General features: G+C 62.0%; 1 protein-coding gene across 3 annotated transcripts in view; it reads left to right on the top strand.

Moving 5' to 3' along the window:
- Positions 1-27,140, top strand: part of SBF1 (SET binding factor 1) — a 66,523-nt gene that overhangs the window by 16,060 nt on the left and 23,323 nt on the right. For all 3 annotated transcript variants that reach the window (XM_050969807.1, XM_050969806.1, XM_050969805.1), the window contains exons 2-9: positions 12,632-12,717; positions 18,484-18,621; positions 19,137-19,274; positions 20,742-20,852; positions 24,054-24,159; positions 24,598-24,730; positions 26,131-26,239; positions 26,671-26,784. In XM_050969807.1, coding sequence (XP_050825764.1) covers positions 12,632-12,717; positions 18,484-18,621; positions 19,137-19,274; positions 20,742-20,852; positions 24,054-24,159; positions 24,598-24,730; positions 26,131-26,239; positions 26,671-26,784 — 935 coding nt within the window. The remainder of the gene's footprint in view (positions 1-12,631; positions 12,718-18,483; positions 18,622-19,136; positions 19,275-20,741; positions 20,853-24,053; positions 24,160-24,597; positions 24,731-26,130; positions 26,240-26,670; positions 26,785-27,140) is intronic.

Genomic DNA, 27,140 nt, shown 5'->3' with positions numbered 1-27,140 from the left:
CTGGTGTGTCTGGAACCAGCTGTCCTGCTGAAATCCCCAGGGGACAGGGTCAGCACGGGCATCACTCAATATTCCTGAAAATCCAGGCTGGACAGGAAGCTGACATTGGAGAAAATGTTTGAATTTTTAGTGTTTCTGCTGAATTTATTGTTAATTCCCATTTTTTGGTGTTTTTCAATAGTTTGTTGCTCATTTTCCCCTGACCTTTGCCCCATGTCTGGCTTGGTTTTACCCGTATGTCATCTTGGTGGTTTGGGGTTGTTTATTTTATTGTTGAACTCTTTAATGGTTGTTTTTTGTCCAGCTTGGTAAATCCCAAGATGGTTTGGCTGAACGGGGGGTCAGTCACTTGTTGAGGGATTGGAAAAACCTAAACCTACGCCAGAGATGGGATTTATTTGGGTCAAATTCCAAGTGCTTTTTCTGGGAAATCAGGGTTTTGCTGTGGGGGAAGTGAAGCAGTTTGGGGCAGAGAGGTGGCCATGCCCAAGCCCCTGGGACAGTGGGAGGTGTCCCTGCCATGGCAGGGGTGGCACTGGCGGGGCTCTGGGGTCCTCTCCCACCCAGCCCGTTCCAGGATTCCAGGATTCTCAGTTTTCTGGCAGAGCAGCAGCAGAGATGAGTGTTTGCTCTCTCAGGTCTGAGCTGTCGTTCCAAGGCTGGAAGCTCCATGTGTGGAATGTGCCAGGCACATCCGTGAGGAGCACTCCTGCTCCAGCTGGATTCTCCTCTGCTCCACAGCACGGGCAGTTCATCTTGCTTGCTCCACTGAAGCTTTGCTGTCTTCTTCAAAGTCAAAGTGGTCCAGGGATTTCAGTTGAGTTCTTTTGGGAAATGAGGGATTTTAGGCTGGTGGAGGTGGAGGAGCTCCTCAAGTCACATGGAACTCTTCCAGCCTTGTCCTCTGCTGTCCAGGATCCCCTCCAGGGCGGCTCCCAGGTGTGTGAGGGCCCAGCCCCTGCCCGGCTCTGTTGGCTTTGGGTGGAGGAGCAGAGCTGTGTTTCCTTCTGGGAAGGATCCCATGGGGCTGTGATTCCCAGCCCTTCCCGTCAAACAGAGCCTCTGCCCCTGGCCCAGGTGTGGTGTGCCTCGGGGTCATGGAATCCTGGAATGGGTTGGGTGGGAAGGGACCCCAGAGCCCCTCCAGTGCCACCCCTGCCATGGCAGGGACACCTCCCACTGTCCCAGCCTGCTCCAGCCCCAGTGTCCAGCCTGGCCTTGGGCACTCCAGGGATCCAGGGGCAGCCCCAGCTGCTCTGGCAGTTCCAGCCCAGGCAGGAATTCCTCATTGCCCAGATCCCATCCATGCCTGCCCTCTGGCAGTGGGAGCCATTCCCTGGGTGCTGTCCCTGCAGGCCTTGTCCCCAGTCCCTCTGCACTTGGCAAACTGCATTCTTCAGGAACTGCCACTAAAATGGGGAATTTCAAGTCATGTTTTGTATGTTTTTCTTCCCAATATCCCATCTACATCTCCCCTCTTCACTCTACCCCTGGGATGAGCTGGGAAGGGCCCCATGTCCTGCTGGGCTCCAGGAGCCAGGGTCGGGCTGGGAGCAGCTCCAGGGACAGGTCTGCAGGTGAATCCTGGAACATCCTGAGCTGGAAGGGAGCACAGGGATCACAGATCCAGCTCCTGGCCCTGCACAGACACCCCAGCGATCCCAGGGAGGGGATTGCATCCCTGGGAGGGGAGCTCTGGCAGCCCCAGGCCGTGCCCATTTCTCAGGGAGCCTGGGCAGTGCCCAGCACCCTCTGGGGCAGAACCACTTGGCTCTGTGACCTTGGGACTCATCCCAGCCTGTTCCAGCCTTCCCAGATAATCCATGAGGGGGGATGAGGTGGGTTTGGGGGAGCTGGGTGTTGGTGGGATGCACTGGGAGCAGAATCTGCTGGGAATGTGCTAATCCTGGGAATCCCTGGCAGGGCTCGGAGCTGGCAGCACTTCCTGGTGCTTCCATTCCCATCTCTCTGCTTATTCCCAAGGATCAGAGGTGAGGAGCTGCTCCAGGTCACTGGGACAGGACTGGGACCACAACTGGGGTTGTGTGCCATGGGGTTTTGGGGAGCAGGGTGGGCATTCCTGAGCCTGGGCAGAGCAGGGTGGGCATTCCCGAGCCTGGGCAGAGCAGGGCTCCTCTCCAGGCTCTAGGGCTGCTGGTGCTCCACTGGAGCTGTACCTGCTTCAGAAAATTCCCTGGTTCTCTGGGAAGTGCTGATGAGGAAGCTGAGGGCTCCAGGGCAGGATCATTTCCCCATCCTGGAGCAGTCTGTGGTCAGTGGGGTTTCAGTTCCCCTTGGATTCAGCCTCTTCCTCCTCCTGCACCCTCTGCTGTTCCTGCTGCCCCAGGAGAGGCAGATCCGTGGTGAGGGCTGTCCCTCCTGGAGGGGATTCCCTTCTGCAGCACAGATCCTGTGAGGAGCGGTGAGGGAGCTGGGCAGGGGCTGAGCCTGGAGCAGAGGAGGCTCAGGGGGGACCTTGTGGCTCTGCACAAGTCCCTGCCAGGAGGGGACAGCCAGGGGGGTCGGGCTGTGCTCCAGGGACAGGGACAGGAGCAGAGGGAACGGCCTCAGGCTGGGCCAGGGGAGCTCAGGGTGGATTTTGGGGAATTCCCTCCTGGAAAGGGCTGTGCAGCCCTGGCACAGGGGTGGAGTCCCGTCCCTGCTGGGATTTCAGAGCCGTGTGGATGTGACATTTGGGGACATGCACAGTGGTGTTCTCGGGGAATTCTCACAGTTCCCAGATTGACGGGACATTTCCTCCCCTGTCAGTTCTGGTGGCTCTGGCACTGCCGAGCCCGGCTGAGGCCCCTGTGGAAGCTGACCCCATTCCCACTTCTCCATTCCTACCCTGTAGTTCCTGTCCCTGTCCCTGTCCCTCCCTGCAGGGCTCCCCCCTGGACGTGCCACGCTCCGCCCTGCAGCCGCTGCCTGTGTGGGACACAGGGAACAAAAGCTCCTTCTGCCCTCGTGGGAGATGTTGATGCTGGCAGAGGCTGGGTGGAAATGATCCCTGCAGGGTCAAGACAAACTGAGGCAGGGCTTGGATCATTCCCTGTGCCCTGGCAGCACGGAGCAGGGAGGGACTTGGGCACCCACGTGTGATCCATGAGGGCCAGCCCTGGCTGGGGTTCGGGTTTGGGGTTTCCCTCTGTCCTTGGCTGCTCTGCAGGGAATTGCCCAGCACAGACAGGACTGGGGCTGGCACTGAGGCCTTTTGTCCTGGAGCTTGGAGCTGCTCTCTGCCTGGATCCTGTTCCACTGTCCCTCTGTGTCCCTTTGCCTGTTGGGAACAGCTCTGCTCTGGAGCTGGGCTGGGAAAGCTGGGAATGTTCACCTGGAGGGGAGAAGGATCCAGGGAGAGCTCAGAGCCCCTGGCAGGGCCTGGAGGGGCTCCAGGAGAGCTGCAGAGGGACTGGGGACAAGGCCTGCAGGGACAGCACCCAGGGAATGGCTCCCACTGCCAGAGGGAAGGCATGGATGGGATCTGGGCAATGAGGAATTCCTGCCTGGGCTGGAATTGCCAGAGCAGCTGGGGCTGCCCCTGGATCCCTGGCAGTGCCAAGGCCAGGCTGGACAGTGGGGCTGGAGCAGCCTGGGACAGTGGGAGGTGTCCCTGCCATGGCAGGGGTGGCACTGCAGGGGCTCTGGGGTCCCTTCCCACCCAAACCATTTCGTAATTCCCACATATTTTTCCCACAGGGCAGAAGGGGCCATGGGAGCAGCTGGGGCTGTTTTTAGGCCGTGGGTAAATGTTGGCATCCCCATAATTATCACCCAGGGTGGCAGTGGAGCTGGGAATGGCTCCCCTGGGAAGCAGCTGGAATTTGGCATCAGGTAAAAATAGCAGAGGTTCCTCCCCAAAATGCTTTTTGCAGATCTGGCCAGGGGACCATGGCTGGACACCAGGATCCTCCTCCCAGGAGAGCTGAGCCACAGCACCCACCCGGCTCCAGGTCCTGCAGTCAGGGAGGCATGGAATGGGTTGGGTGGGAAGGGACCCCAGAGCCCCTCCAGTGCCACCCCTGCCATGGCAGGGACACCTCCCACTGTCCCAGGCTGCTCCAGCCCCAGTGTCCAGCCTGGCCTTGGCACTGCCAGGGATGCAGGGGCAGCCCCAGCTGCTCTGGCAATTCCAGCCCAGCCAGGAATTCCTCATTCCCAAGATCCCATCCATGCCTGCCCTCTGGCAGTGGGAGTCATTCCCTGTGTGCTGTCCCTGCAGGCCTTGTCCCCAGTCCCTCTGCAGCTCTCCTGGAGCCCCTCCTGGACATTTTGCCCCCAGCTGGGTGTCACTGTCACCTGGCTGCCCTTGGTGGACCCCCAGAGGATGTGAGGTCCAAAGGACTTTTGGAGGTCACCTGGGATCCCTGGAAGCAGCTCCTGGGCCGTCACAGCTTCCAGTTTTCCTGGAGGGCTCCTCCAAAGGGACCTCTGGCTCCGGCCCCGTGTGGGTGGTGGTTTGAGGTGGTTTGAGGTGGTTTGAGGGGTTGTGGGGCTGCGTCCTGCAGGGATTTATGGAACCCCTTCCTGCTGCAGCCTGGCTGGGTGAGCAGTGGCAGCTGCAGGCCGTGGCCGTGTCCCCTGCCAGGAACGCTCGGGGCCGGCGGCGCTTTCCTGCGCCCAGCTCTCGGAAGCAGGCGGGGTTTTTTTAATTTAATTACTTCCTCTTCTGCCTTAATGTTTCCAAAGATAAACACAGCTCTCCCTTGGAACAGGGTCAGGGAACAGCTGGGCTCTGCCCAGGCTGTGCCGAGCCCGCTCCCAGGCACAGCTTTGGGTGGAGGTGGTGGGCATCTCCCGGGATCTGACCCTGCCAGGACAGCAGGGATTCCATGCCGGGAATCCCTCTGCCTGCTCTCTCTTCACCCACCACTCCTGCATCCTGGGATCTTCCCTGGGGCACGTGCTGAGTGCCATCCCAAAAGTGCTGGCTGTGGGCAGGATCCACGTGGATCTTCCTGCAGGATCTGGGGTGTTGGGAGAGCAGAGAACCCCACATTCCACAGGCTCCCTGGATTTTCCAGCCGCACTGTGTGCCAGGGACTTGCCAGCGTTCCTGATCCCTGCGAGTCTGCACCCCCAGCTCCTGGCAGGGCACCTGGCACTGCCCCTGGGCTGTGTGCAGAGAGAGATGGCTCTCTCCAACATTTCTCCTCCATTTGAGGGGGATTTGGGAGAGGTTGGGAGGGGTTAGGAAGAGGTTTGAGGAATAATGACATCCAGGGACAGGACTGGTGTGAGCCAGGTGGGGGGATCAGCCCTGATCCCTCCTTCACCTGCCTCATTTCAGCTTCCTACAAACACCCTCACCCAGAGCCTCCCATTGCTCCCTGAATTCCATAGGGAATGGGAGCCGTGCTCCCTGGAAGTGCCATGCTGGGCGTGTCCCCGGGTCCAGCTCCCAGTGCTGGCCAGGGGTGACACCCCCTGCTGCTGCTCCAGGATGTTGGAACTGAGAGTGAGTGACCCCGGGCTGGAGGGCTTTGCCTCCCGTGGGAAGCGTTCCGTGGCTGGATGGAGTTTTTCCAGCCTGGAATTGCATGCAGACAGTTTGTTTCCTCACCCAGCTCTGTGTCCCAGGCTGTGGGTGATCCTTATCTTCCCTGGGTGATCCTTATCTTCCTTGTGTCCAGCAGGTCAAGCACATCCTCAGGCATCACCGAGATGACCATTAAACAGGGAGTGAGGCCCTTATTCCCAAGTTTTTCCCTTTTTTTTAGCTGCACTCAGGAATTGCTGTTCCAGGTGTGACTTTGGGAGACTTTTGCCCCAATTCCCCTCCAAATCCCTTTGGCCAAGCCAGAGGTGTCCCTGCCACCCTGCTCCTGCAGGGCTCCTGCTGTCTGGGAAGGGCTGTGTCCTTCCCAAGCTCCTTGTCCCATGGGATTGCACTAAAACTTGGAGAGAACCATGAGTGGGAAATTATTCCTTGGGATTTTGCATGTCCCATTCTGGGGGCACAGCAGCCGTGCCACAGGGGGATGTGGCCTTGGGGACAGCTGGAGGGGACACTGGGGGTCCGGTAAGTGCCACTTCTCCGTGGAAGGAGTTGTCCAGCACTGGAACAGGGATTCCATTGCCCAGGGAGGTTTGGAGTGCCCATCCCTGGAGGTGTCCAAGGGATTCCTGGAGGTGGCACTCAGGGCTCCGGGCTGGGGACAAGGTGGGCATTGGGCACAGCTGGGACTCAGTGATCCCAAAGGGCTTTTCCAGCCTCAGGGGTCCCGGGATTGGCAGAGGGAGCTGCCAGCACCTGCCGTTGGTGCTGGTGGTGACAGGGCTGTCCCATGCCATGCTGGTGGCCAGGGCTGGGACAGGGGCTGTGTGCTCGCCCTGGGCTGGGTGGGCTTTCGTGGCGGTGGCTGGAGCAGCGGGGCCACCCCAGCCCCACAAACGGCCCCTTTGTTCCCTCCATAGAAAGGCCATTCTCGGGGACACGTCACAGGGAACAGAGGCTCCTTTGTCCCCACAGCAGACACTCGGGTGTTGTTCTGGGTGGGCTTGGGGGCGGGGGGCTGCAGGGCTGGGCTGGGCTGGGATGGCTCATCCCTGTCTGTGCCTTATTCCTGCTCTTTGGGAGGGAGGCAGCAGCTGGTGGCCAGGGCTGGGATAGCCCAGCTCCCCACTCAGGTGATGATTCCTGGTGAACAGAGGGGTGAAGGGTGGGCTGTCTGTCCTCTGGTTGGTGTGACATGTCTGGAATCATGGAATCATGGAATGGTTTGGTGGGAAGGGACGTCAAACCCCATCCAGTGCCACCCCTGCCATGGCAGGGACACCTTCTACTGTCCCAGAGTGCCCAGTGCCCCTAAAGGGGCTCCAGGAGAGCTGCAGAGGGACTGGGGACAAGGCCTGCAGGGACAGCACACAGGGAATGGCTCCCACTGCCAGAGGGCAGGCATGGATGGGATCTTGGGAATGAGGAATTCCTGGCTGGGCTGGAACTGCCAGAGCAGCTGGGGCTGCTCCTGGATCCCTGGAGTGTCCAAGGCCAGGCTGGGCACTGGGGCTGGAGCAGGCTGGGACAGTGGGAGGTGTCCCTGCCATGGCAGAGGTGGCATTGGAGGGCTCTGGGGTCCCTTCCCACCCAAACCATCCCAGGATTGTGGTGGAGATGTGGGAAAGGGGATGCAGCTCCTGGACATGACTGGAGGGATGACAGGAGGTGGTCACAGGGGTTTGGGGCTGGACTGGCATGGCATGGCATGGCATGGCAAGGCACCATCCCAGGCCATCACCCCCTGGTGTGGCACACAGCCTGAGCCTGTCTGGGAGCTCCCCGTGTTCCCTCAGGCTTTTCCTGCCTCTGGAGCTTCCTGCTGGTGCCGGTGCCATGCAGGGCAGGTGCTGCAGCCAGGCCTGGCCCAGGCCCAGCTCTGGGGCTGTGCCACTCCCAGATCCTGGGGAATTCCAGGGGGAGCTGCAGGAGCCCCAGTGCCAGGCTTTGATCCTGCCGTGCCCCCCTGGTGTGTCCCAGCAGCTGAGCGGGGCAGGTTTGGTCCTTGGGCCCACCTGGGCTGGCAGTGGCTGCTGGTGACAAATCCCACTGGCTCCATCGGCGTGGGAATGTCCTGCACAGGGCTTCCCTGGGGACAGGGCTGTTCTCTTCTGACACCATGGATTCATGGAGTCAGGTTGGAAAAGCTCTCCCAGATGATTGAATCCAACCCTTCGTAGCACTGCCAAGGCCACCGCTGACCCTGTCCCCAAGTGCCACATCCACACGGCTCTAAAATCCCAGCAGGGATGGGGACCCACCACTGCCCTGGGCAGCTGTGCCAGGGCTGCACAGCCCTTTCCAGGAGAGATTTCCTCATTATCCACCCTGAGCTCCCCTGGCCCAGCCTGAGGCCGTTCCCTCTGCTCCTGTCCCTGTTCCCTGGAGCACAGCCCGACTCCCCTGGCTGTCCCCTCCTGGCAGGGACTTGTGCAGAGCCACAAGGTCCCCCCTGAGCCTCCTTTGCTCCAGGCTCAGCCCCCTCCCAGCTCCCTCAGCCCTCCTGGGGCTCCAGCCCCTTCCCAGCTCCATTCCCTGGACACGCTCCAGCCCCTCCAGGGCTCTCCTGGCAGGAGGGGCCCAGAGCTGCCCCCACGATTCCGGGGGTCCCTCGGCAGGGCCAGCACAGGGGACAGTCCCTGCCCTGGGGCCCTGCCCACAGCCCAGGGGCCATCGGCCTCCTGCCCCCCTGGGCTGACATTCCAGCCTGGCAGTGCCTCCCTGCTCTGGCTGTGTGCCAGGCCCTGGCAGGAGCCACCACTCAGTGCACAGGTAGGACAGAGTGACTGGGGGATCAGGGAGTCCCAGGGGTGGTCTTGTGGGAAGGGACCTCAAACCCCTGCAGTGCCACCCCTGCCCTGGCAGCGATCCCTTCCCTGTGCCAGGCTGCTCCAGCCCCAGTGTCCAGCCTGGCCTGGGGTGTTTGCAGGGATGGGGCTGGCAGCACTCCTCTCTGCCTGCCTTGGTGCTGGTTGATGCAATCGCTCCCCGGGCTTGCAGGGCATTTCCCAATCCCTGTTTGGTGCTGCCCCAGGGATTCATGGATCCTGCCTCGTTCCAAGAGCCCCAGCAGGGCCCTGCTCTGGGCAGGGCTGGGCCTCGTTCCCTGTGCTGGGCTGGGCTGGGGTCAGAGCTCAGCTCTGAGTGCCCTTGGCAGCAGGTCCAGGTCCTGGCAGGTTGTGTGGCCTTGTGCCTGCTCTGTCTCTGCCTTTGCAGGAGCCACCTCAGAGAGTCCAGGCAGGGCTTTGCAGCACCAAGGATTTTCTGGTGCTGTAAAGCTGCTGAATTTATAAATAATTCCTGCAGTGAGAAGCTCTCGGAAGCCTCAGCTGATGCTTCCAGGCAGGCATGAGGCTGCCCCTGGACCTGGTGGAGCTGGAGAATCATTAGTGGTGTGAAATGAATGTTTCTGGAATAATTTAATGTATCTGAAGTAACTGGATGTTTCCAAAGTGATTCCACACTCTCCTGGCTGGACATCACCTCCAGGTTGGAGCCTGGGGGCAAGGAGGGCTGGAACAGCTCTGGCTCCTGTGGGGAGGACTTGGAATTGTGGAATAGTTTAGGATAGAAGGGACCTTAAATCTCATCCAGTTCCATGGCAGGGACACCTCCCACTGTCCCAGGTGCTCCAGCCCCAGTGTCCAGCCTGGCCTTGGGCACTGCCAGGGATGCAGGGGCAGCCCCAGCTGCTCTGGTGACCTGTGCCAGCTCCAGCTGAGCTGTGTTGTCTGAACTTTGTGCTCCCCTGGATGATTTCATCCCGAATTTCCAAGGTTCAGGGGTGTGGGAGTCGTGTCCCAGCCTGCAGAGGAGCCGTTCCTGGGGACTGGCCGGACCAGTGGTCCCGTGCTGCTGGTGAAACTCCTCCAGTCACCTGGGAGTGGAGGGTGTCAGGTGTGGGGGGTGGGACAGGGCTTGTTCCAGACAAGCTCCTTTGCCTCAAATCCCTGTGAAAATTCCCTTCTCTCTCTCTCTGTCGCATCCAGCTCCTCAGGAAAAGGAGACTCAGGGCTGCCCCCAGCCCTCCCTGCACTCCTGAAAGGTGCCTGTGCCCAGCTGGGCTGGGCTCTGTCTCCAGCAGCACTGACACAGCCAGAGCTCACAGCCCCGAGCTGGGCCAGGGCAAATCCAGGCTGGAGAGCAGGAAAAAGCTTTTCCAGCAAGGGGAGAAAGTTCTGCCATGGCTGCCCGGGGAGGGGGTGCAGTGCCCATCCCTGGGGGTGTTTGACCAGCCTGGATGTGGCACTGGGTGCCAGGCTCTGGCTGAGCCCTTGGGGCTGGCCTGGACTCTGTGACACTGAAGGTCTCTGCCATCCCAGAGATTGTGTGAATTCTGTGAAAGGGCTGCAGGAGCTGCTGCAGGGCAGGCTCCCTGCCCAGACCCCGCGGCTACCCCGGAGCAGGACCTGCCTGTGGGGCTGCCGTGCTCCGACTGTGAATCCCCTGGGATTTTCCAGGGAGGGTGGGCACCTCCTGCAGGCTCTGGGAGCACGGCAGGCCCGGCAGGCAGAGGCCTGGCTGCTCTGTGTGCAGGGCTGAGGCACAGCTCAGCTCTGCTCCCACCGTTCAGGGCGCAGGGGGACGCGCTGGCGTGTCCGTGACCCGTGTCCGGAGCAGCGCCGTTCCCGGCAGCGTCCCCCGGCCTGCCAGCGCTCCCAGCCGGGGTCATCCGGTGCCGTGGCTCAGCCCCGTGTTTACCTCTGGGCTTATTTAGAATTTCCTGTATCACAACAACATCCCGTGACCTTCCAGCGCGGCCCGGGGCAGGGCCGGGCTCCCCCAGGTGTCCCCGGCCCTGCAGGAGCGCAGGAAGGATGGAGCAGCAGCTGCCTGCCGGCCGAGGTTCACAGGCACACGTGCTTTCCCAGGAATCTCCAGCTTTCCCAGGGATCTCAGCTGGGATGGCAGGAGAATGCATGGGGCAGGTCCAGCTCTCCCGGGCAGGAAGGGACGCGCCGATCCCGATATGGAGCTGAATGGTGGGAAGTGGGAAAGCTGGGATCAGGCTGCCCGGGACACAGCTGAGGGAAGTGCTGGATTCCTGAGTCAGGCTGTTGGTGACAGTCCCTAAAATCAGGATGTACCTGCCTGCAGCTGGCTGAAGGGTGGCAGCTCCTGGCTCTGGGAAAACTTCGGGAGTCGAGGTTCCCATTGTTCTGAACAGCCCTTGGAATGATTTCTGTTTGTGTCGAGGATGATGAGCCTGAGACCCCCCAGCCCTGGGCTGAGCCCAGTGGGCAGCAGGGCAGGGGGCATCCTGCCCCTGTGCCCCCTCAGGTGGGACCCCACCTGCAGAGCTGCCCCAGCCCTGGGGACACAGCAGCAGCACCTGGAGCTGCTGGAGAGAGCCCAGAGGAGGCCCCGGAGCTGCTCCAGGGCTGGAGCCCCTCAGTTCCCAGGGATCCAGGCTGGGAGAGCTGGGGGTGCTCACCTGGAGAGGAAAAGGATCCAGGGAGAGCTCAGAGCCCCTGGCAGGGCCTGAAGGGGCTCCAGGAGAGCTGCAGAGGGCCTGGGGACAAGGCCTGCAGGGACAGCACCCAGGGAATGGCTCCCACTGCCAGAGGGCAGGCATGGATGGGATCTGGGCAATGAGGAATTCCTGCCTGGGCTGGAATTGCCAGAGCAGCTGGGGCTGCCCCTGGATCCCTGGCAGTGCCCAAGGCCAGGCTGGACACTGGGGCTGGAGCAGCCTGGGACAGTGGGAGGTGTCCCTGCCATGGCAGAGGTGGCACTGGAGGGGCTCTGGGGTCCCTTCCCACCCAACCCATTCCGTGATTTTGTGGTCTATCCATTCCCCTTTAACTGAGGACATTGCAGCAAAGCCGTGGCAGGGCTGGATGTGGAGAGCACAGCTTGGAGCAGTAATCCTGACGTGTGGATCTCAAGGGATTTTCCTGTCTGGAGCTTGAGCCGAGCCCTTGGCACTGGGAGTGGGCAGCCTTTGGCCAGGGCTGGGATCACTCGGGGCCAGGGCTGCCTCCAGGGGGACGTGGGGATCGAGCTGGGACAGAGCAGGGACGTGGTGACAGAGCAGGGACGTGGTGACAGAGCAGGGACGTGGTGACAGAGCAGGGCTGTGGTGTCACAGCCCGTGGCCAAGCAGGATCTGGTTGACCCCATCCCTGTGGATATTTGGTGCCCAGTTTGGCTCCAGCCTTTCCATTTTGGGCCCAGGGCTATAAATGGCCCCTTTCCCTTTCCTTTTCTCTCTCCCTGCTAAATCCAGCTGTGGCTGCCAGGCGGTGAGCAGGACCCTGGGGACTGGTCTGGGCTCCGAAAATAGCCCTTCCCTGGGGCTCCTCCTGCATTCCCAGCTCCATTCCATGGCCAGGACCCAGCTCCCAGAGTGGGAGAGGCCCCAGGTGGTCCCTGGAAATGGATAATCCCTCCCTCTGGAAGGGGCTGGAAGGAGCCCCCTCTCCCCACCATGGGGCTGTCTGCCTTCGTGGCTGGGCCAGAATCCTTGGGGTTTGTGGTTCCCAGCTGGATCCAGGAGCGGCTCTGTCTCTGGAGCAGCATGAGCAGTGTGGGAGCCCTTCCCGGCCTGGCAGGGTCTGTGACAGGAGCACTTGGTGGCACTGTCACCTCGGGCTGTCCCAGAGCCAGCTGCTCCCGCGGTGCCCGCCTGGCCTGCTGGGCCTTTTCCAGGCTGTCCATGGGAACCAGCAGGATTTAGGGTCTGGAATGGTGTGGGCTGGGGGGCAGGTGAGGGTTTGGAGTGCTCCCAGTGCTCCATAAAGCCCGGGGAAGCAGGAGCTGCCAGGACCCCAAAAGCAAACCCCGGGCAGGGTTGTCTGGGGAAAGGCCAGAGGGGAGAGGAGGAGCAGGGAGTGCAGCTCAGAGTGGGGGGTGCTGTCTGTGCTGGGATCACAGGGAAGGAAGTTCTGGCTGGAGAGGAACTGGAGTTCCTGCTCCAGTACTGCTCCCACCTCAGAGAAGGCTCTGGGAGCTGTTTGCTCCAGGATTCCTTGGAAACTCTGCTGTTCCCTGCTGGAGGGGGCAGTGCTGCTCGGCCTGGAAGGAGCCTGTGCTGCCCCATCCATGGAGAGCTGGAGCACCCCGGGGTTCCAGCTGGGCATTCCCGGTGGGTGGGGGTACCTGCTGCCCTCTAATCCCATCTTGTCTCCACAGGGAGCGGGGATGGACAGGGCCAGATCCTGCAGCGCTTCCCGGAGAAGGACTGGGAGGACAACCCCTTCCCACAGGGCATCGAGCTGGTGAGTGGCTGGGGACCCACGGGTGACACTGGGGGTGACTCTGGGACACATCCCATGGGGTCTGACTGGGGGGCTGGGAAGGAGCAGTTCCCTCCTGCCCTGGGTGCATCTCCAGCTGTGGAACTCTCCAGAAACAGTGGGATGGATCCAGCATGGGCTCCCCTCCTGGCCTCCTGCTACCCCTCCTCTTTTGGGATGCTGGAATGCCTCCTGGAGGAGCCATGGATGCAGCCTTAGTGTCCACAGCCTCCCAGGAGAATGCCCAGGCCTTTCACAGGATCACATGGAATCACACGGAATCACAGGATCACACAGAATCACACAGAATTCACAGAGTCACACAGAATTCACACAATCACACAGAGTCACACAGAATTCACACAATCTCATGGAATCACACACAATCACACAGAATTCACACAATCCCTGGGTTGGGAGAGACCTTCAGTGTCACAGAGTCCAGGCCAGCCCCAAGGGCTCAGCCAGAGCCTGGCACCCAGTGCCACATCCAGGCTGGTCAAACACCCCCAGGGATGGGCACTGCACCCCCTCCCCGGGCAGCCATGGCAGAACTTTCTCCCCCTTGCTGGAAAAGCTTTTTCCTGCTCTCCAGCCTGGATTTGCCCTGGCCCAGCTCGGGGCTGTGAGCTCTGGCTGTGTCAGTGCTGCTGGAGACAGAGCCCAGCCCAGCTGGGCACAGGCACCTTTCAGGAGTGCAGGGAGGGCTGGGGGCAGCCCTGAGTCTCCTTTGCTGCAGGCTGAGCACCCCAGCTCCTGTTGCCCTGCCTGAGGCTGGATCCCAGGGCCGGGGCCTGGGTGTGCCCAGCCCTCTGGACGCTGTCAGCGGCTCTTGGGAGTGCTTTGGGATCAGCTCAGAGCTGGGACATTCCTGGGATGTGGAGCTGTGGGGATCCTCCAGATCATCCAGGGGCGTGGGATTGTTCCCCTCCCCTGGATAATCTCCCCATTGCTCAGCTGGAGTGGGAGCTCTTCCCAATCCCTGCCCTGTGCCCAGGAGCTCCAGGGACCCTGGGGGAGGAGCTGGAGCTCCATTCCAGTGAGAAGGCTGGGCTGGGACAGGCCTGCAGGCTGAGCCCTCTGGAAGCTGCTCCATTCCCCCTGGAGTTCATGGAATCATGGATTTATTGGGGTTGGAAAATCCCTCTGAGCCCATTAAGTGCAATCAGTGGTGCCAAGGCCACACTGCCCATGTCCCCAAGTGCCACATCCACATGGCTTTGAAAGCCTTGCAGGGATGGGGACTCCAGCGCTGCCCTGGGCAGCTGTGCCAGGGATGGACATCCTTTTAGGTGGGATCTTGGGAAGGAATTCCTGGCTGGGAGGGTGGGCAGGCCCTGGCACAGAATTCCCAGAGCAGCTGGGGCTGCCCCTGGATCCCTGGCAGTGGCCAAGGCCAGGCTGGACGTTGGGGCTTGGAGCAGCCTGGGACAGTGGGAGGTGTCCCTGCCCATCATCACTGGGGTCGCTGGCTCCTCATCCCATTGTTTCTGGGATCAGCAGTGTCCAGCTCCTCTGCCCATCACGTGTCTCCTGGAATTCCAGCACAATTTGGGACCTTTCTGTGCTGTTTAATCTGAGGCAAAAACACACATTTATTTTTACATATATTTTTATTTTTCTGCTCTGCGTTTCCTGGTGTCTGCAGGGACTTGGGAACTGTCCCAAGCAGGAGCAAAGCAGCTTTTTTTCCCAAGGGTCAAACTGTCCAGCCAAAAAATCCTTGGAATTTAAACAATTGGAGCCCTGTGCTGTTGGGAGCCAGGGGTGGCTCCAGGGCTTCCCACAAACTCTCGGAGTGTCCTGGGGGAGCAGCACGTGGGGCTGCTCCGAAGGCAGCTCGGGAAATCCGCGGGAGCCCGTCCCGGGGGTCGGGAGGGATGTGCCACTGCGGTCAGGGCTGATCCTCCTCGACAGCTTTTTGGGGAAGGAAGCATTTCCCAGGGTGTGCAGGGAGGTGGCCTTGGGAGCTCCTGGCCGTGCGCAGTGTCCGGCGGCAATTCCCAGCAGAAATTTCTCATTTTAGTGGATCGAGTTCCTCTGGGGATGGGCACAGCGTGTGGATAAATCACCCTGGGAGCCTCGCCCTGCAGAGCCCTGGGAGCTGCCTGGTGGGGGCGTTCCAGGGAGAGGGCATTCCCAGTTCAGCCCAGGGTCTCTGCTGGAACAGGGGATCCAGGTGGGAACGGAGATTCCTGTAAATCCAGGGGCTCCCTGTGCTCCAGTGGCTCTCAGGGCCATTCCCACTCTCCCTTTTGGATCCTTCCTCAGCACTGGGCTTTAAGACCTTCCATGCCATGATCCCACAGGTCTGCTGGACTCAGTGTGGGATTTTCCATGTCCTGAGGCAGCTCTGGGATGGTTTTGGCACCTGCTGGGTGTGTCCAAGCCTTCAGACCTGCTCCAGCTCTGCCAGCATTCCAGGGCATCCAGCAGCTTCCAGGGCCTGGAGGGGCTCCAGGAGAGCTGCAGAGGGACTGGGGACAAGGCCTGCAGGGACAGGAGCCAGGGAATGGCTCCCAGTGCCAGAGGGCAGGCATGGATGGGATCTGGGCAATGAGGAATTCCTCATTGTCTGGGCTGGAACTGCCAGAGCAGCTGGGGCTGCCCCTGGGTCCCTGGCAGTGCCAAGGCCAGGCTGGACACTGGGAGGTGTCCCTGCCATGGCAGGGGTGGCACTGGAGGGGCTCTGAGGTCCCTCCCACTGTCCCAGGCTGCTCCAGCCCCAGTGTCCAGCCTGTCCATCCCATTCCCCAGGTGTTTCCCTCCCCTGGCAGGTGGATCCTGGGGCTGGCAGCCACAGCCCAGCCCTCGGAGCCTGCAGCTTTTTGGGGAACACTCCAGAGGGAGGAGAGGCACCACCACACTCCCCCCTGGGTGGGATCAGCTGGAAAAATAAATGACCAGGAGCATGGACTGGGACATCACAGGCGGGATCCTTGGGAAAGGCTGTGGAGTACCTGGGGAGGAACTGGTGAAGGAGGAGAGGGGAGCTGGGGGGGTCAGGCTGTTCTCCAGGGAACAGGGACAGGAGCAGAGGGAACGGCCTCAGGCTGGGCCAGGGGAGCTCAGGGTGGATATTGGGGAATTCCCTCCTGGAAAGGGCTGTGCAGCCCTGGCACAGCTGCCCAGGGCGGTGGTGGGTCCCATTCCCTGCTGGGATTTCAGAGCTGTGTGGATGTGGCACTTGGGGACAGGATCAGTGGTGGCTGTCTCAGTGCTGAGAATGGTTGGGCTTGGCTGGCTGAGGGGGCTTTTCCACCCTGAGCAATTCCATGATCCTGCTCTGTCCATGGGGATCTGTATTTGTGCTTCCCTTCCCCTGTGGCACCTCAGGGTGGCCGAGCACCAGGTGCCACCATCGGTCAGGTGGGCTGACTCAGCTGTCCTCGCCCTGCCAGCTGTGCCCATTCCCGTGGTTTTCCTTCCTGGAGGAGCTGGGTGAGGTGGGGCAGTGGAGGTGGCATCACGGGGCTCCTGCGGGATGAATGATCCAGGTGGGATCGAGTGAGGTCACACTGGGCTGGGAGTGGCTCCGGCATTTCCGTGTGCTCCCGTGGTGTCACCTGATCCAGGTGTCACCTGCTGGTGTCTGAGGTGACCCATCCTCTCAGCAGGTGCTGTTTTTAGGAAGCTGACTCTGTATCCCAAGTGGCTTGGTGGGTTTCTGGGGCCTCCCACCCCTCCTGTCTCTCAGGGGAGGGTGACACCATGGTCCTGGAGTGCATCCCTGTCTGGGATATGGCAGTGGGAATGCTGGGTGGGAGCCAGGACAAGGGAGAAGGGTTTAAAACTAAAAGAGGGGAGATTCAGGTGGGATATTGGGAGGAAATTCCTGGCTGGAAGGGTGGGCAGGCCCTGGGCTGGAATTGCCAGAGCAGCTGGGGCTGCCCCTGGATCCCTGGAGTGTCCAAGGCCAGGCTGGACACTGGGGCTGGAGCAGGCTGGGACAGTGGGAGGTGTCCCTGCCATGGCAGGGGTGGCACTGGAGGGGATTTGAGGTCCCTTCCCACCCAACCCATTTCAGGGTTCTCTGATTCCATGATCTTTACCCAGCAGCTCCGTGTGCTCTGGGCTCCTCATTCCCACAGTGCCAGGAGATCTCCATGTGGGGCTGGGAGCAGTGAGGGGCAATTCCCACCTCGGGACAGTGACACCGTGTGCTCATCCCGGTGTTCTGCAGAGCCAGACCTTCCCCTGTGCTCCCACGGGAGCCAGCAGGAGGCCCCGGGATGGAGAAGCCCTGGATGTTGCTTTCCAGGGACACACAATGTGGGAAGCAGCTCCTGGGGCGCTTTCTCCTCCTGTCCCTCCTGCTGCCACCCCCAGGATCCGCACAAAGCCCAGCTCCTGCCCCGTGGGCTCTTGCCAGGGGGGACAGGAGGATCTGTGAGCACGGGGAGTGGTGAGCAGCTGGGGGACTCAGGTGGGATCCACCTTGGGCTCCTGAGGGAGCTGGGGCAGGATTCCTGAGCTCCCCAGGCCCTGCTGCCATGGTTCTCCTCCCGGGCTTTGCAGAATTCCCGTGTCCTCAGCGTGCCTCCAGCCCCGCGAGGAGCCGGGCTGGAAGGAGCCGGGCTGGAAGGAGCCAGGCTGGAAGGAGCCAGGCTGGAAGGAGCCGGGCTGTCCCGCACCCAGGGAATTTTCCACGGCTCCTCAGCAGCCAATTCCAGCACTGAGGGAATCAAGAAAATCCCCTGAGACTCGGGAAGTCGGGGAAGTCTGGAATTACCCCGGCCCTAGGAGGGGCTTTGGGAAGTGCCAGGGGCTGGTGCAGTGAGATGGCACAGCCAGGCCCGTGTTTGTGCCAGGGGAGTGGTGCCACCTCCTGGAGCCACTCCAGAGCCCGTGTCCCCTTTCCTTCTGGGCTCTGTGTGGTGCTGGCATGGGGTGTCTGGCCCACGGTGGGCTGGGGGCATTGCAGAGTTTGGGGTCTGTGTGCCATGGGGTCAGTGCAGAGTTTGGGGTCTGTGTGCCATGGGGTCAGTGCAGAGTTTGGGGTCTGTGTGCCATGGGGTCAGTGCAGAGTTTGGGGTCTGTGTGCCATGGGGTCAGTGCAGAGTTTGGGGTCTGTGCCATGGGGTCAGTGCAGAGTTTGGGGTCTGTGTGCCATGGGGGCATTGCAGAGTTTGGGGTCTCCATGCCATGGGGGGACCTTCCCCAAGAGCTGGGGGGCTCCTGCCTGGCCAGGCTGTCCCATCACGACCCCTCCCAGTCTGGGGCTCTCCAGGTGGCTCCTGCTGTCCCTGCGGACAAGGAGGGGATATTGCTGGCTCTGCTTCCCTGCAGGGGGGATTTGGGAGTTCTGGGAGCTGGCCCAGCAGGGTTGGGAATTCCAGGAACCTGGGGGGCTCTGCCTGGTGCTCTCCCTGCTCCCTGCCCATGGAGCTGCCCTTCCCCACAGGCTCCGTGGGTGATGTGGGCCAGGGCTCAGGGCTGGATCACACGGTGTGGGTGAGGGCTGGCAGCCCCTGAGCCCACCCTGGGCCAGGGCTCAGGGCTGGATCACACGGTGTGGGTGAGGGCTGGCAGTCCCTGACCCACCTGGGCCGGGCTCAGGCTGGATCACACGGTGTGGGTGAGGGCTGGCAGCCCCTGAGCCCACCCTGGGCCAGGGCTCAGGGCTGGATCACACGGTGTGGGTGAGGGCTGGCAGTCCCTGAGCCCACCCTGGGCCAGGCTCAGGGCTGGATCACACGGTGCAGGTGAGGGCTGGCAGCCCCTGAGCCCTCCCTGTTCCTCCCACAGTTCTGCCAGCCCAGCGGGTGGCAGCTCTTCCCCGAGAGGAACCCCCCCACCTTCTTCGTGGCCGTGCTCACCGACATCAACTCGGAGCGGCACTACTGCGCCTGCTTCACCTTCTGGGAGGCCGTGGAGAGCCCGCAGGTACCGGGGACACAGGGACACACAAGGACACACAGGGACACACAGGGACACGGGGACGGGGGTGGCGGCGCTGATGGGGAAGCACCTGGCTGCCTTTGGCACTGGCCAGGGGTTGCTGCCTTCCCTGTGCCACAGGAATCCATGGGTGGATGGGAAGGGTGGTCAGCAGCACTGACAAGGAGGCACCCAGCTGCTTTTGGCAGGGGCTTGCTGCCTTCCCTGTGCCACAGGAATCCATGGGTGGATGGGTGGGAAGGCTAGGCAGCAATGCTGATGGGAAAGTACCCAGCTGCTTCTGGCTCTGGCTGGGGTTCCTGCCTTCCCTGTGCCACAGGAATCCATGGATGGATGGGTGGGAAGGCTGGTCAGCAGTGCTGATGGAAAAGCACCCAGCTGCCTTTGGCTCTGGCCATGGGTTCCGGCCTTCCCTGTGCCGCAGGAATCTGGCACTGGGAGTTTGGGACAGGGAAGAGCATCCCTTAACCCCCAGGCCGGGCTGGTTTGTGTCTCCCCAGCCCCAGAGCCATGCCAGGAATGGTGAGGGCGAGGAGGAGGAGGAGGAGGAGGCCTCGTCCCTCGTGCAGCCTGCCCAGCTGTTCGCTCCCAAGAGCCTGGTGCTGGTGTCGCGGCTGGACCACGCCGAGGTGTTCCGGGTGAGTCAGGGGCAGGGGTGCTGCTCAGGGGGGAGGGCAGCTGTGCTGGGAAAGGCTTCCTGCCTGTGGGAGTGGGAACAGGCTGGCACAGCCCCTGGGAGCCTGGCTCCATCCTGCCCTTGGCACCCTGGGGCTGTGGGGCCGCAGCTGCTGCTGCTGATCCCGGATGGCTGCGGGACACGGAGCAGCTGCTGGCCCCACTCCTGGGAACCCCTGAGGAACAGCCTGTTCCTGGGAGCACTGGCTGTGCCAGCTCTGCTGGCTCCAGAGGTGCTGCATTGTGTGCCTGGGGAGGCCTTGGGAGGGCTGGGTATGGATTGTATCCATGGGGATGGGCTGGGAGCGTCCAGCCTGGAGAAGAGAGGGCTCCAACGAGAGCTCAGAGCCCCTGGCAGGGCCTGAAGGGGCTCCAGGGACTGGGGACAAGGCCTGCAGGGACAGGACACAGGGGATGGATTCTCACTGCCAGAGGGCAGGCATGGATGGGATCTCGGGAATTGGGAATTCCTGCCTGGGCTGGAATTGCCAGAGCAGCTGGGGCTGCCCCTGGATCCCTGGCAGTGCCCAAGGCCAGGCTGGACAGTGGGAAGTGTCCCTTCCCAGTGTGGAGTGGGACTTCTCTGGGACTTTTCTAAGCCTGGGACAGCAGAGTCAGGTCCTGCCAGGCAAAAGCTGAGGCAACTCCAGGGGACAGGGTCCCCTCACTTGTTCCCACAGACAGAGGTGTCCTGCCATCTGCTCTCCTGGGACTGAAACAGTTCCCAGCTCCTCATTCCAGTGCCCAGGAATCTGAGCTTCATCTTCCCTTGTTATTCCAGCAGGCAGGGGTTTATCCTGCTCTTCCCTCATTATTCCATTGTGCCAGAGTCTGCCTGGCCCTGCTCTCCAAATCCCAGCATTTGTGTTTTCCCTTTTCCTCGATGGTTGGAGAACAGCACCCCAAAGGTGCCTGGGACACAAATTCCTTAAATCCCTCGTTCCCAGCTTGTCCTGGGGGTTGCCCTGTGCTGGTGACCCCAGAGCTGGGACTGCTGTTGCTTCCCAGTTGGAATAGGGTGTTTTGATTGGAAGGAACCCAGGGTTGACCAGAGTCCAGGTGTACTGTCAGGGGCATTGCCCAAATTTTGGGCATCTCATCCAGCTCTCGCTGGGGAAGGATCTCCTGCCATGCCTTCCTTGGGGTTTGTGTGGGACTGGGGTGCAGGGAGAGAGGCTGCCCTGGTCACCTCTCTGCTGGAGCTTTGGAAAGCCCCTCGGTGCTGCTGCCATGGAGCTCTGGCCTTGGGGACACGTCTCCTGCTCTGCTGGGGTCAGTGCAGGGACATGCTTCTGGCTGGAATATCCCATCCCTGTGGATGAGGAAGACCTGGAGCTGTCATTGCCGGGGTGTGTTTGTGGCCGGGGACAAGCCCTGGGGGTGTCCCCAGCTGCCTGCACTGCTCATCCCTGCTCTGCTCCCCTCTCCAGAACAGCCTGGGGCTGATCTACACCATCTACGTGGACGGGCTGAGCGTGTCCCTGGAGAACGTCATCGGGAACCTGCTGACCTGCACCATCCCCATCACGGGGGGAGCACAGGTGGGTGTCCTGGGGTCCTGCTGCCCCCTCCCTGGCCTCGCTCTGTCCCCTCAGAGCCCAGCCCCAGTTCTGCTCCCTGCTCTCCATGCCAGAGTGGGCCCTGTGGGCAGGGCCTGGCTCAGTGCCCTGCTGCTTTCCCGAGTGCTTCCGAGCACAGATCCCACTCAGGTCCTCAATTAGCCAAGGAGTTCCTGCTGCAGCTTCTGCCCTGGCTCCTGCTGCCTTGGGAGGGAACACCAGGGGCTTGACGTAGGTGCTGCTCAATCCATGCAGGCATTCCCTGGTCCGTGGCCACTCCTGGGGTCTGGCTCTGCCCTCAGCCCTGTGGGATCCCCCTGTGGAGAGCTGCTCCAGAGCAAGTGGTCACGGGCCATCTGTGAGAGCAGGGCTGGGACAGCTGTGGGGACATGGGCCAGCAGGGCCAGGACAGCAGCCTGGAGCTCTCCTCGGGGCACTGGCCTGGTGCTGTGCCTGTGTCTGTGCCAGGTCCTGTGGCCATGGCTGTGCCAGGTCCTGTGCCCGTGGCTGTGCCAAGTTCTGTGCCCATGGCTGTGCCAGGTCCTGTGCCTGTGGCTGTGCCAAGTCCTGCACTGGGTCCTGTGCCTGTACTGTGGGCCTGAGGAGCATCAGCTTCTCCTGTAGCTGAGGCCACCAACCTCTCTGCTGTCCCCTCAGAGCCATGTGTCCCTCCAGCCTGCCCCACTCCAGGCCAGCTGGGCTCAGCACACGGGGCTGGGAGGCTCCTTGGGGGTGACAGAGAGGGAAAGCCCAGCTAGACCCCCTGGCGGGAGGTTGGGGACAGCAGTTTGTACCCTGGAGCTCTTGTGCCCTGCTGGCACCTGCGATGTCCCCGTGCATGTGTGCTTGTGTCCCCATGTGCCTTCCCTTGGCCGAGCTCCCCTTCCCCCAGCACAGAGTGCCAGGAACGATCCCACAGCCAGGCTGATCCTGGAGGAGCCTTGGCCAGGCTGGGACAGCACCACGGGGCACTGGGACAGCAGCACGGGGCACTGGGACAGCTCTGCAGGGCAGTGGGACAGCACCATGGGGCACTGGGACAGCACTGCAGGGCATTGGGACAGCACCATGGGGCACTGGGACAGCAGCACGGGGCACTGGCACAGCACTGCAGGGCATTGGGACAGCATCAGGGGACATTGGGACAGCTCTGCAGGGCACTGGGACAGCACCATGGGGCACTGGGACAGCACCACGGGGCACTGGGACAGCTCTGCAGGGCATTGGGACAGCAGCACAGGCCCCGGTGGCTCCGCAGGGGTTCCCTGCCCGCGGTGCCCTGACCCCGCGGTGCCCTGACCCCGAGGGGCTCTGACCCCGAGGGGCTCTCCCTGATCCCGTGTCACAGCAGGGTTTGGGGCAGGTGCTGCTCCTCGTTCCGGGCTCCCTCTGGCACCCAGAGCCAGGCTGGTCCCGGGAGAGGCCGGCGGTGCTGCCGGGAATTGTGGAGGGGGGTGGAGCCAGGCCTGTCCCAGTGCTCCGGGGCAGAGTGAGGTGCCCAGGCTGTGCCAGGCACCCGGGTTTGCAGTCCCTTCCCATGGGATCTGCCCGGATCCGGCTCCTCCCGGCGGAACCAGGAGCGGCTGCTGCAGCAGGACGGCTTCTCCTGCCACCATGGCTCGCTGAGCTTGGCACAGATCCGTGCCCCCAGCTGGGGCAGGATGGCTCTGCGCCGTGGGAACAGGGACTGTGTGACAGGGGGACAGGTGGCACTTGCCTTCCCGTGGTTTTCCTGCTCTCCTGCTGTGTCCAGCACTCCTTCCCAGTGGTGCCGTAGGCATTGCTTTCACTCTGTGTCTGTGTCTGTGGGCTCCTCTCCTGTCCCACTGTCCCTGCTGGTGTCCCTGTCTGTGTCTGTGGGCTCCTCTCCTGTCCCACTGTCCCTGCTGGTGTCCCTGTCTGTGTGTGTGGGCTCCTCTCCTGTCCCACTGTCCCTGCTGGTGTCCCTGTCTGTGTCTGTGGGCTCCTCTCCTGTCCCACTGTCCCTGCTGGTGTCCCTGTCTGTGTGTGTGGGCTCCTCTCCTGTCCCACTGTCCCTGCTGGTGTCCCTGTCTGTGTCTGTGGGCTCCTCTCCTGTCCCACTGTCCCTGCTGGTGTCTGTGTCCCCGCTGTGCCTGTCTGTGTGTCCTAACTGACTGTGCTCTCTGTCTGTCCCACCTCAGCCTGACGTGGAGGACGAAGCCGTGGTACGAACACCTTTTCTTTCCCATCTTCTTTTCCCCACCTTTCTCTCCCCACTCTGGGTCTGTCTCCTCATTAGCAGCCTCTCTGTTAATTGCTGTGACCCAGCCCCAGGTCCCAGTGGTCTCAGGGCACCCTCGGGTGTGTGTCCCTGTGTGTCCCACCCGAGGGCAGCCAGGGTGTCCCTGGGCTCTGGGAAGGGGCTGAATTCCAGGCACACCTCTCTGGGTGCCCTGCTGGGGTTCTGACAGCCCAGCTCAGGGCTCTGGCTCTGCCCAGCCATGGATTTTGGGGCTGTTCTGCCAGGAGGTGGCTGCAGTGGGAACGCTGCTCCTGCAGGAGCATTTTCCCTGGAGGGGTGTGGAAAGAGGAGGAGAGGGGCCTGGAGACAGCCTGGGGATGTTTGAGTGTCCGTGGGAACGAGCTCAGGGCTGGGAATATTCAGTGGTACCAGGGAAGAAGCACCCATCCTGTGCCCGGCGTGTCTGTCCCTTCCCCTAGGATATTCCTCAGGATATTCTCAGGATATTTTCAGGATATTCCTTCCACTGGAGAGGCTGCAGAGCTGGGGCTGCTCCTGGGCACAGCCAGGCTGGGACAGAGGAGCTGCTCCCTTGGCTCCAAGGGCCTGGGAGAGGCTTGAATTCCCCTTGAGTCCTGGGGAGCCCTCTTATCCTGGGGAGCCCTCATGTCCTGGAGAGCCCTTGTGTCCCATCAGCACGTGGATCTCGGGGCTGTTGGGGCATCGTTGGCACTGGCTGGGGGTGTTGCAGGAGGTGCCCTCCTTCCCCCCAGCCCAGGGACCCAGTCAAGCACCCAGTGGGTGCTGTGGCAGCATCTTCTCTCTTTCCCTTTTCCTTTTCCTCTTTCCCTTTCTCTTTCCCTTTCCCTCTTCCCATAGCAGACAGGGGTTGTCCCTGTGCCCAGGGGGTCTGGCTGCCCCTGCCCTGGCCCTGTCCCTCTCTGGGTGGCCCTGGTGACCAGGTGTGCGTTGCCTTGCAGAGGACGATCTCTCTGGGAGCGGGGGACAGGCAGGTGATCCAGACCCCCATCAATGACTCGCTGCCTGTCAGCAGCTGCAGCGTGGCCCTGCTCTTCCGCCAGCTCGGTGAGACATGTCCCCACCCTGCCCCCGTGGCACCTGCGGGTCACCTCCCAGCGGGTCACCTCCCGCCTGTGGCTCTGATCTCAGTCCTGCTGAGCCTCCCTGGCCCTGCTGTGCCATCCCTTTTCCAGGAGGGTGGGACTGGGGCTGGGGTCTGGAGGAGCAACCCGGGGCTGCCACTGGCCTTATGTCCCCCAGGAAAGGCCACCCCGTGCCCCCAGGGAAGGCCACCAGCCCCAGGAGGGATGGAGCATCTCTGGGAAGAGGGGAGCACACCTGACAGTGACCAGAACCACGAGTGGCTCTCTGGGGGATGCTGAGCTCCTCTCCTGGCAGGGTGCAGGGACACGGAGTGGGCTGCAGCCAGGGTGGGATCAGGGGTCTCTGAGGGGTGTCAGAGGGACCCCCCTGGTTGCTGAGCCCCTGCTGTGCCCTGCCCAGGCATCACCAACGTGCTGTTCCTGTTCTGCGCCGCGCTGACCGAGCACAAGATCCTGTTCCTCTCCAGCAGCTACCAGAGGCTGACGGATGCCTGCCGCGCCCTCCTGGCTCTCATGTTCCCCCTCAAGTACAGGTGAGGGTCTTCGAGCCTCCAGCTGTGCCAGCTGTGCCAGCTGTGCCCCTGTCCCACCCTCGGTGCCTCCCGGGGTCTGGGGAATAACTGGGAAATGTTCTGTCCTTCCTGCTGAGCAGGGACAGGACCCAGGGAACGGCTGGAGCTGTGCCAGGGGAGGGATAGCATGGACATCAGGACAGGCTCTTTTCCAAGGGTGCTGGCACTGCCCCAGCTCCCCAGGGAACGGGCACAGCCCCAGAGCTCCAGGAGTGTTTGGACAGCACTGCCAGGGATGCCCAGGCTGGGATTGTTGGGGTGTCTGTGCAGGGCCAGGAGCTGGATCTGTGATCCCTGTGGGCCCTTCCCACTCAGGAGATTCCACAGTTCTGTGAGCAGCAGTGAGGTGTTCAGCAGTGTCTGTGCTGGTGTGGCCAAGCCCCCCTGGTGACTCCTGTGGGATGGCTGGAACCCTGCTCACCCTGGGAGCTGGGAATGTCCCACAGGGAGTGGAAGCACAGCCCTGGGGCTCCTGGCAGCTCTGCCAGGGCTGGGCTGGGACAGAGGTTCCTGGCCAGCTCCTATCCCCAGGCTGCAGAGAGGCTGTTGGTGTCCCAGAGGAACCTTCCTTTTCACAGAGTTATGGAATCCTTGAGCTTGGAAAAGACCTCCAGGGTCACCAAGTTCAAGGTGTTCCTGATCCCCTCCTTGTCCCCAGCCCAGAGCTCTGAGTGCCACCTCCAGGAATTCCTTGGATGCCTCCAAGGATGGGCACTCCAAAGCTCCCTGGGCAGTCCATGCCAAGGCCTGACCCTCTTTCCATGGGGAATTTTCCTGAAATTCTTCTTTTGGAGTCAATGGCTCTGCTAGAAACCCTTTCCTTGGTTAGACTTTGATTATAACCCCAAGACCAGACAGGGATTGTATCATGGAATAATGAAATCCTAGGATAATTTAGATTGGAAGGGACCTCCAGGTCCTTCCAGTGCCACCCCTGCCATGGCAGGGACACCTCCCACTGTCCCAGCCTGCTCCAGCCCCAGTGTCCAGCCTGGCCTTGGGCACTGCCAGGGACCCAGGGGCAGCCCCAGCTGCTCTGGCAGTTCCAGCCCAGCCAGGAATTCCTCATTGCCCAGATCCCATCCATGCCTGCCCTCTGGCAGTGGGAGCCATTCCCTGGGTGCTGTCCCTGCAGGCCTTGTCCCCAGTCCCTCTCAGGGCATTCACAGGGATGGGGCAGCCACAGCCTTTGGGAGCCATGTGTGGCCGAGGGCTGGAGGTGCCAGGGGCACTCTGGACACAGCTCCAGAGCTGGGATGGTGTCTGGCTGTGCCAGGACAGGGCTGGGATGTGGGGCAGGGCTGGCATGGCTGCGGTGGGGCTGAGTTTGGGGCTGGTTTTGAGGCTGTTTCTGGTTGCAGTTTCACCTACGTGCCCATCCTGCCCGCCCAGCTCCTGGAGGTGCTGAGCACCCCCACCCCCTTCATCATTGGTGTCCACTCCATCTTCCAGTCGGAGACCCAGGAGCTGGTGAGAGGCCTGGTGCCAGGGGGCTGGGGACGAGCAGCGTGGGCGTCACAGCTCGGGTGACAGCTCGGTCTGTCCTGAGGGTGCCCAGGGCCACGGGCTTCATGTGCTCAGCCCGGGATGCATCCACATGTCCCACACTAGCCAGGGGGATGGCTGGGTCACATGGGAATGGCCAGGGCTCGTGGGAGTGGCTGGGTCACATGGGGATGGCTGGGTCCTTGTCCCCCCAGGGGGGGATCCCAGTGTGTCCTTGGATTTGGGGACGGGATGGGACACAGGGACTGCTGAGTGCTTGGGGAGGGTGGGGAGGAGTCAGAGCCCGCTCCCAGCCCTTTCCTGAGCCAGCTCACCTGGATAGCTCCCCATCACCTGTGGGATTGGGATGTGGGACTGGGAGGTGGGGCTGTGTCCCACTGCTGTCCCCCTCCCAGCTGGACGTGGTGATCGCGGACCTGGATGGCGGCACCGTGAACGTCCCGGAGTGTGTGCACATCTCCCTGCTCCCCGAGCCCCTGCTCCAGCAGACACGGGAAGCCCTGTCCATGGTGAGTGCCACAGCATTCCTGTTCCCCAGAGCATCCCCGAGGTGCCAGCACCATCCCCTGGCAATGACACGTGTGGCCAGGGAGCTGGGAGTGGAGCCAGGGCTCCTCTGTGAGCAGGACTCCTACCTTGGGGTCCTGCCCATGCCTTGGGGTTCTGTCCATGCCTTGGGGTTCTGTCCATGCCTTTGGGGTCCTGCCCACGCCTTTGGGGTTGTGTCCATGCCTTTGGGGTCCTGCCCATGCCTTGGGGTTCTGTCCATGCCTTGGGGTTCTGTCCATGCCTTTGGGGTCCTGCCCATGCCTTTGGGGTTGTGTCCATGCCTTTGGGGTTGTGTCCATGCCTTTGGGGTCCCGCC

This window comes from Serinus canaria, chromosome 1A (assembly GCF_022539315.1).
Source record: "Serinus canaria isolate serCan28SL12 chromosome 1A, serCan2020, whole genome shotgun sequence".
Taxonomy (NCBI): Eukaryota; Metazoa; Chordata; class Aves; order Passeriformes; family Fringillidae; genus Serinus; species Serinus canaria.
This window is presented reverse-complemented; position numbering and strand designations above follow the sequence as displayed.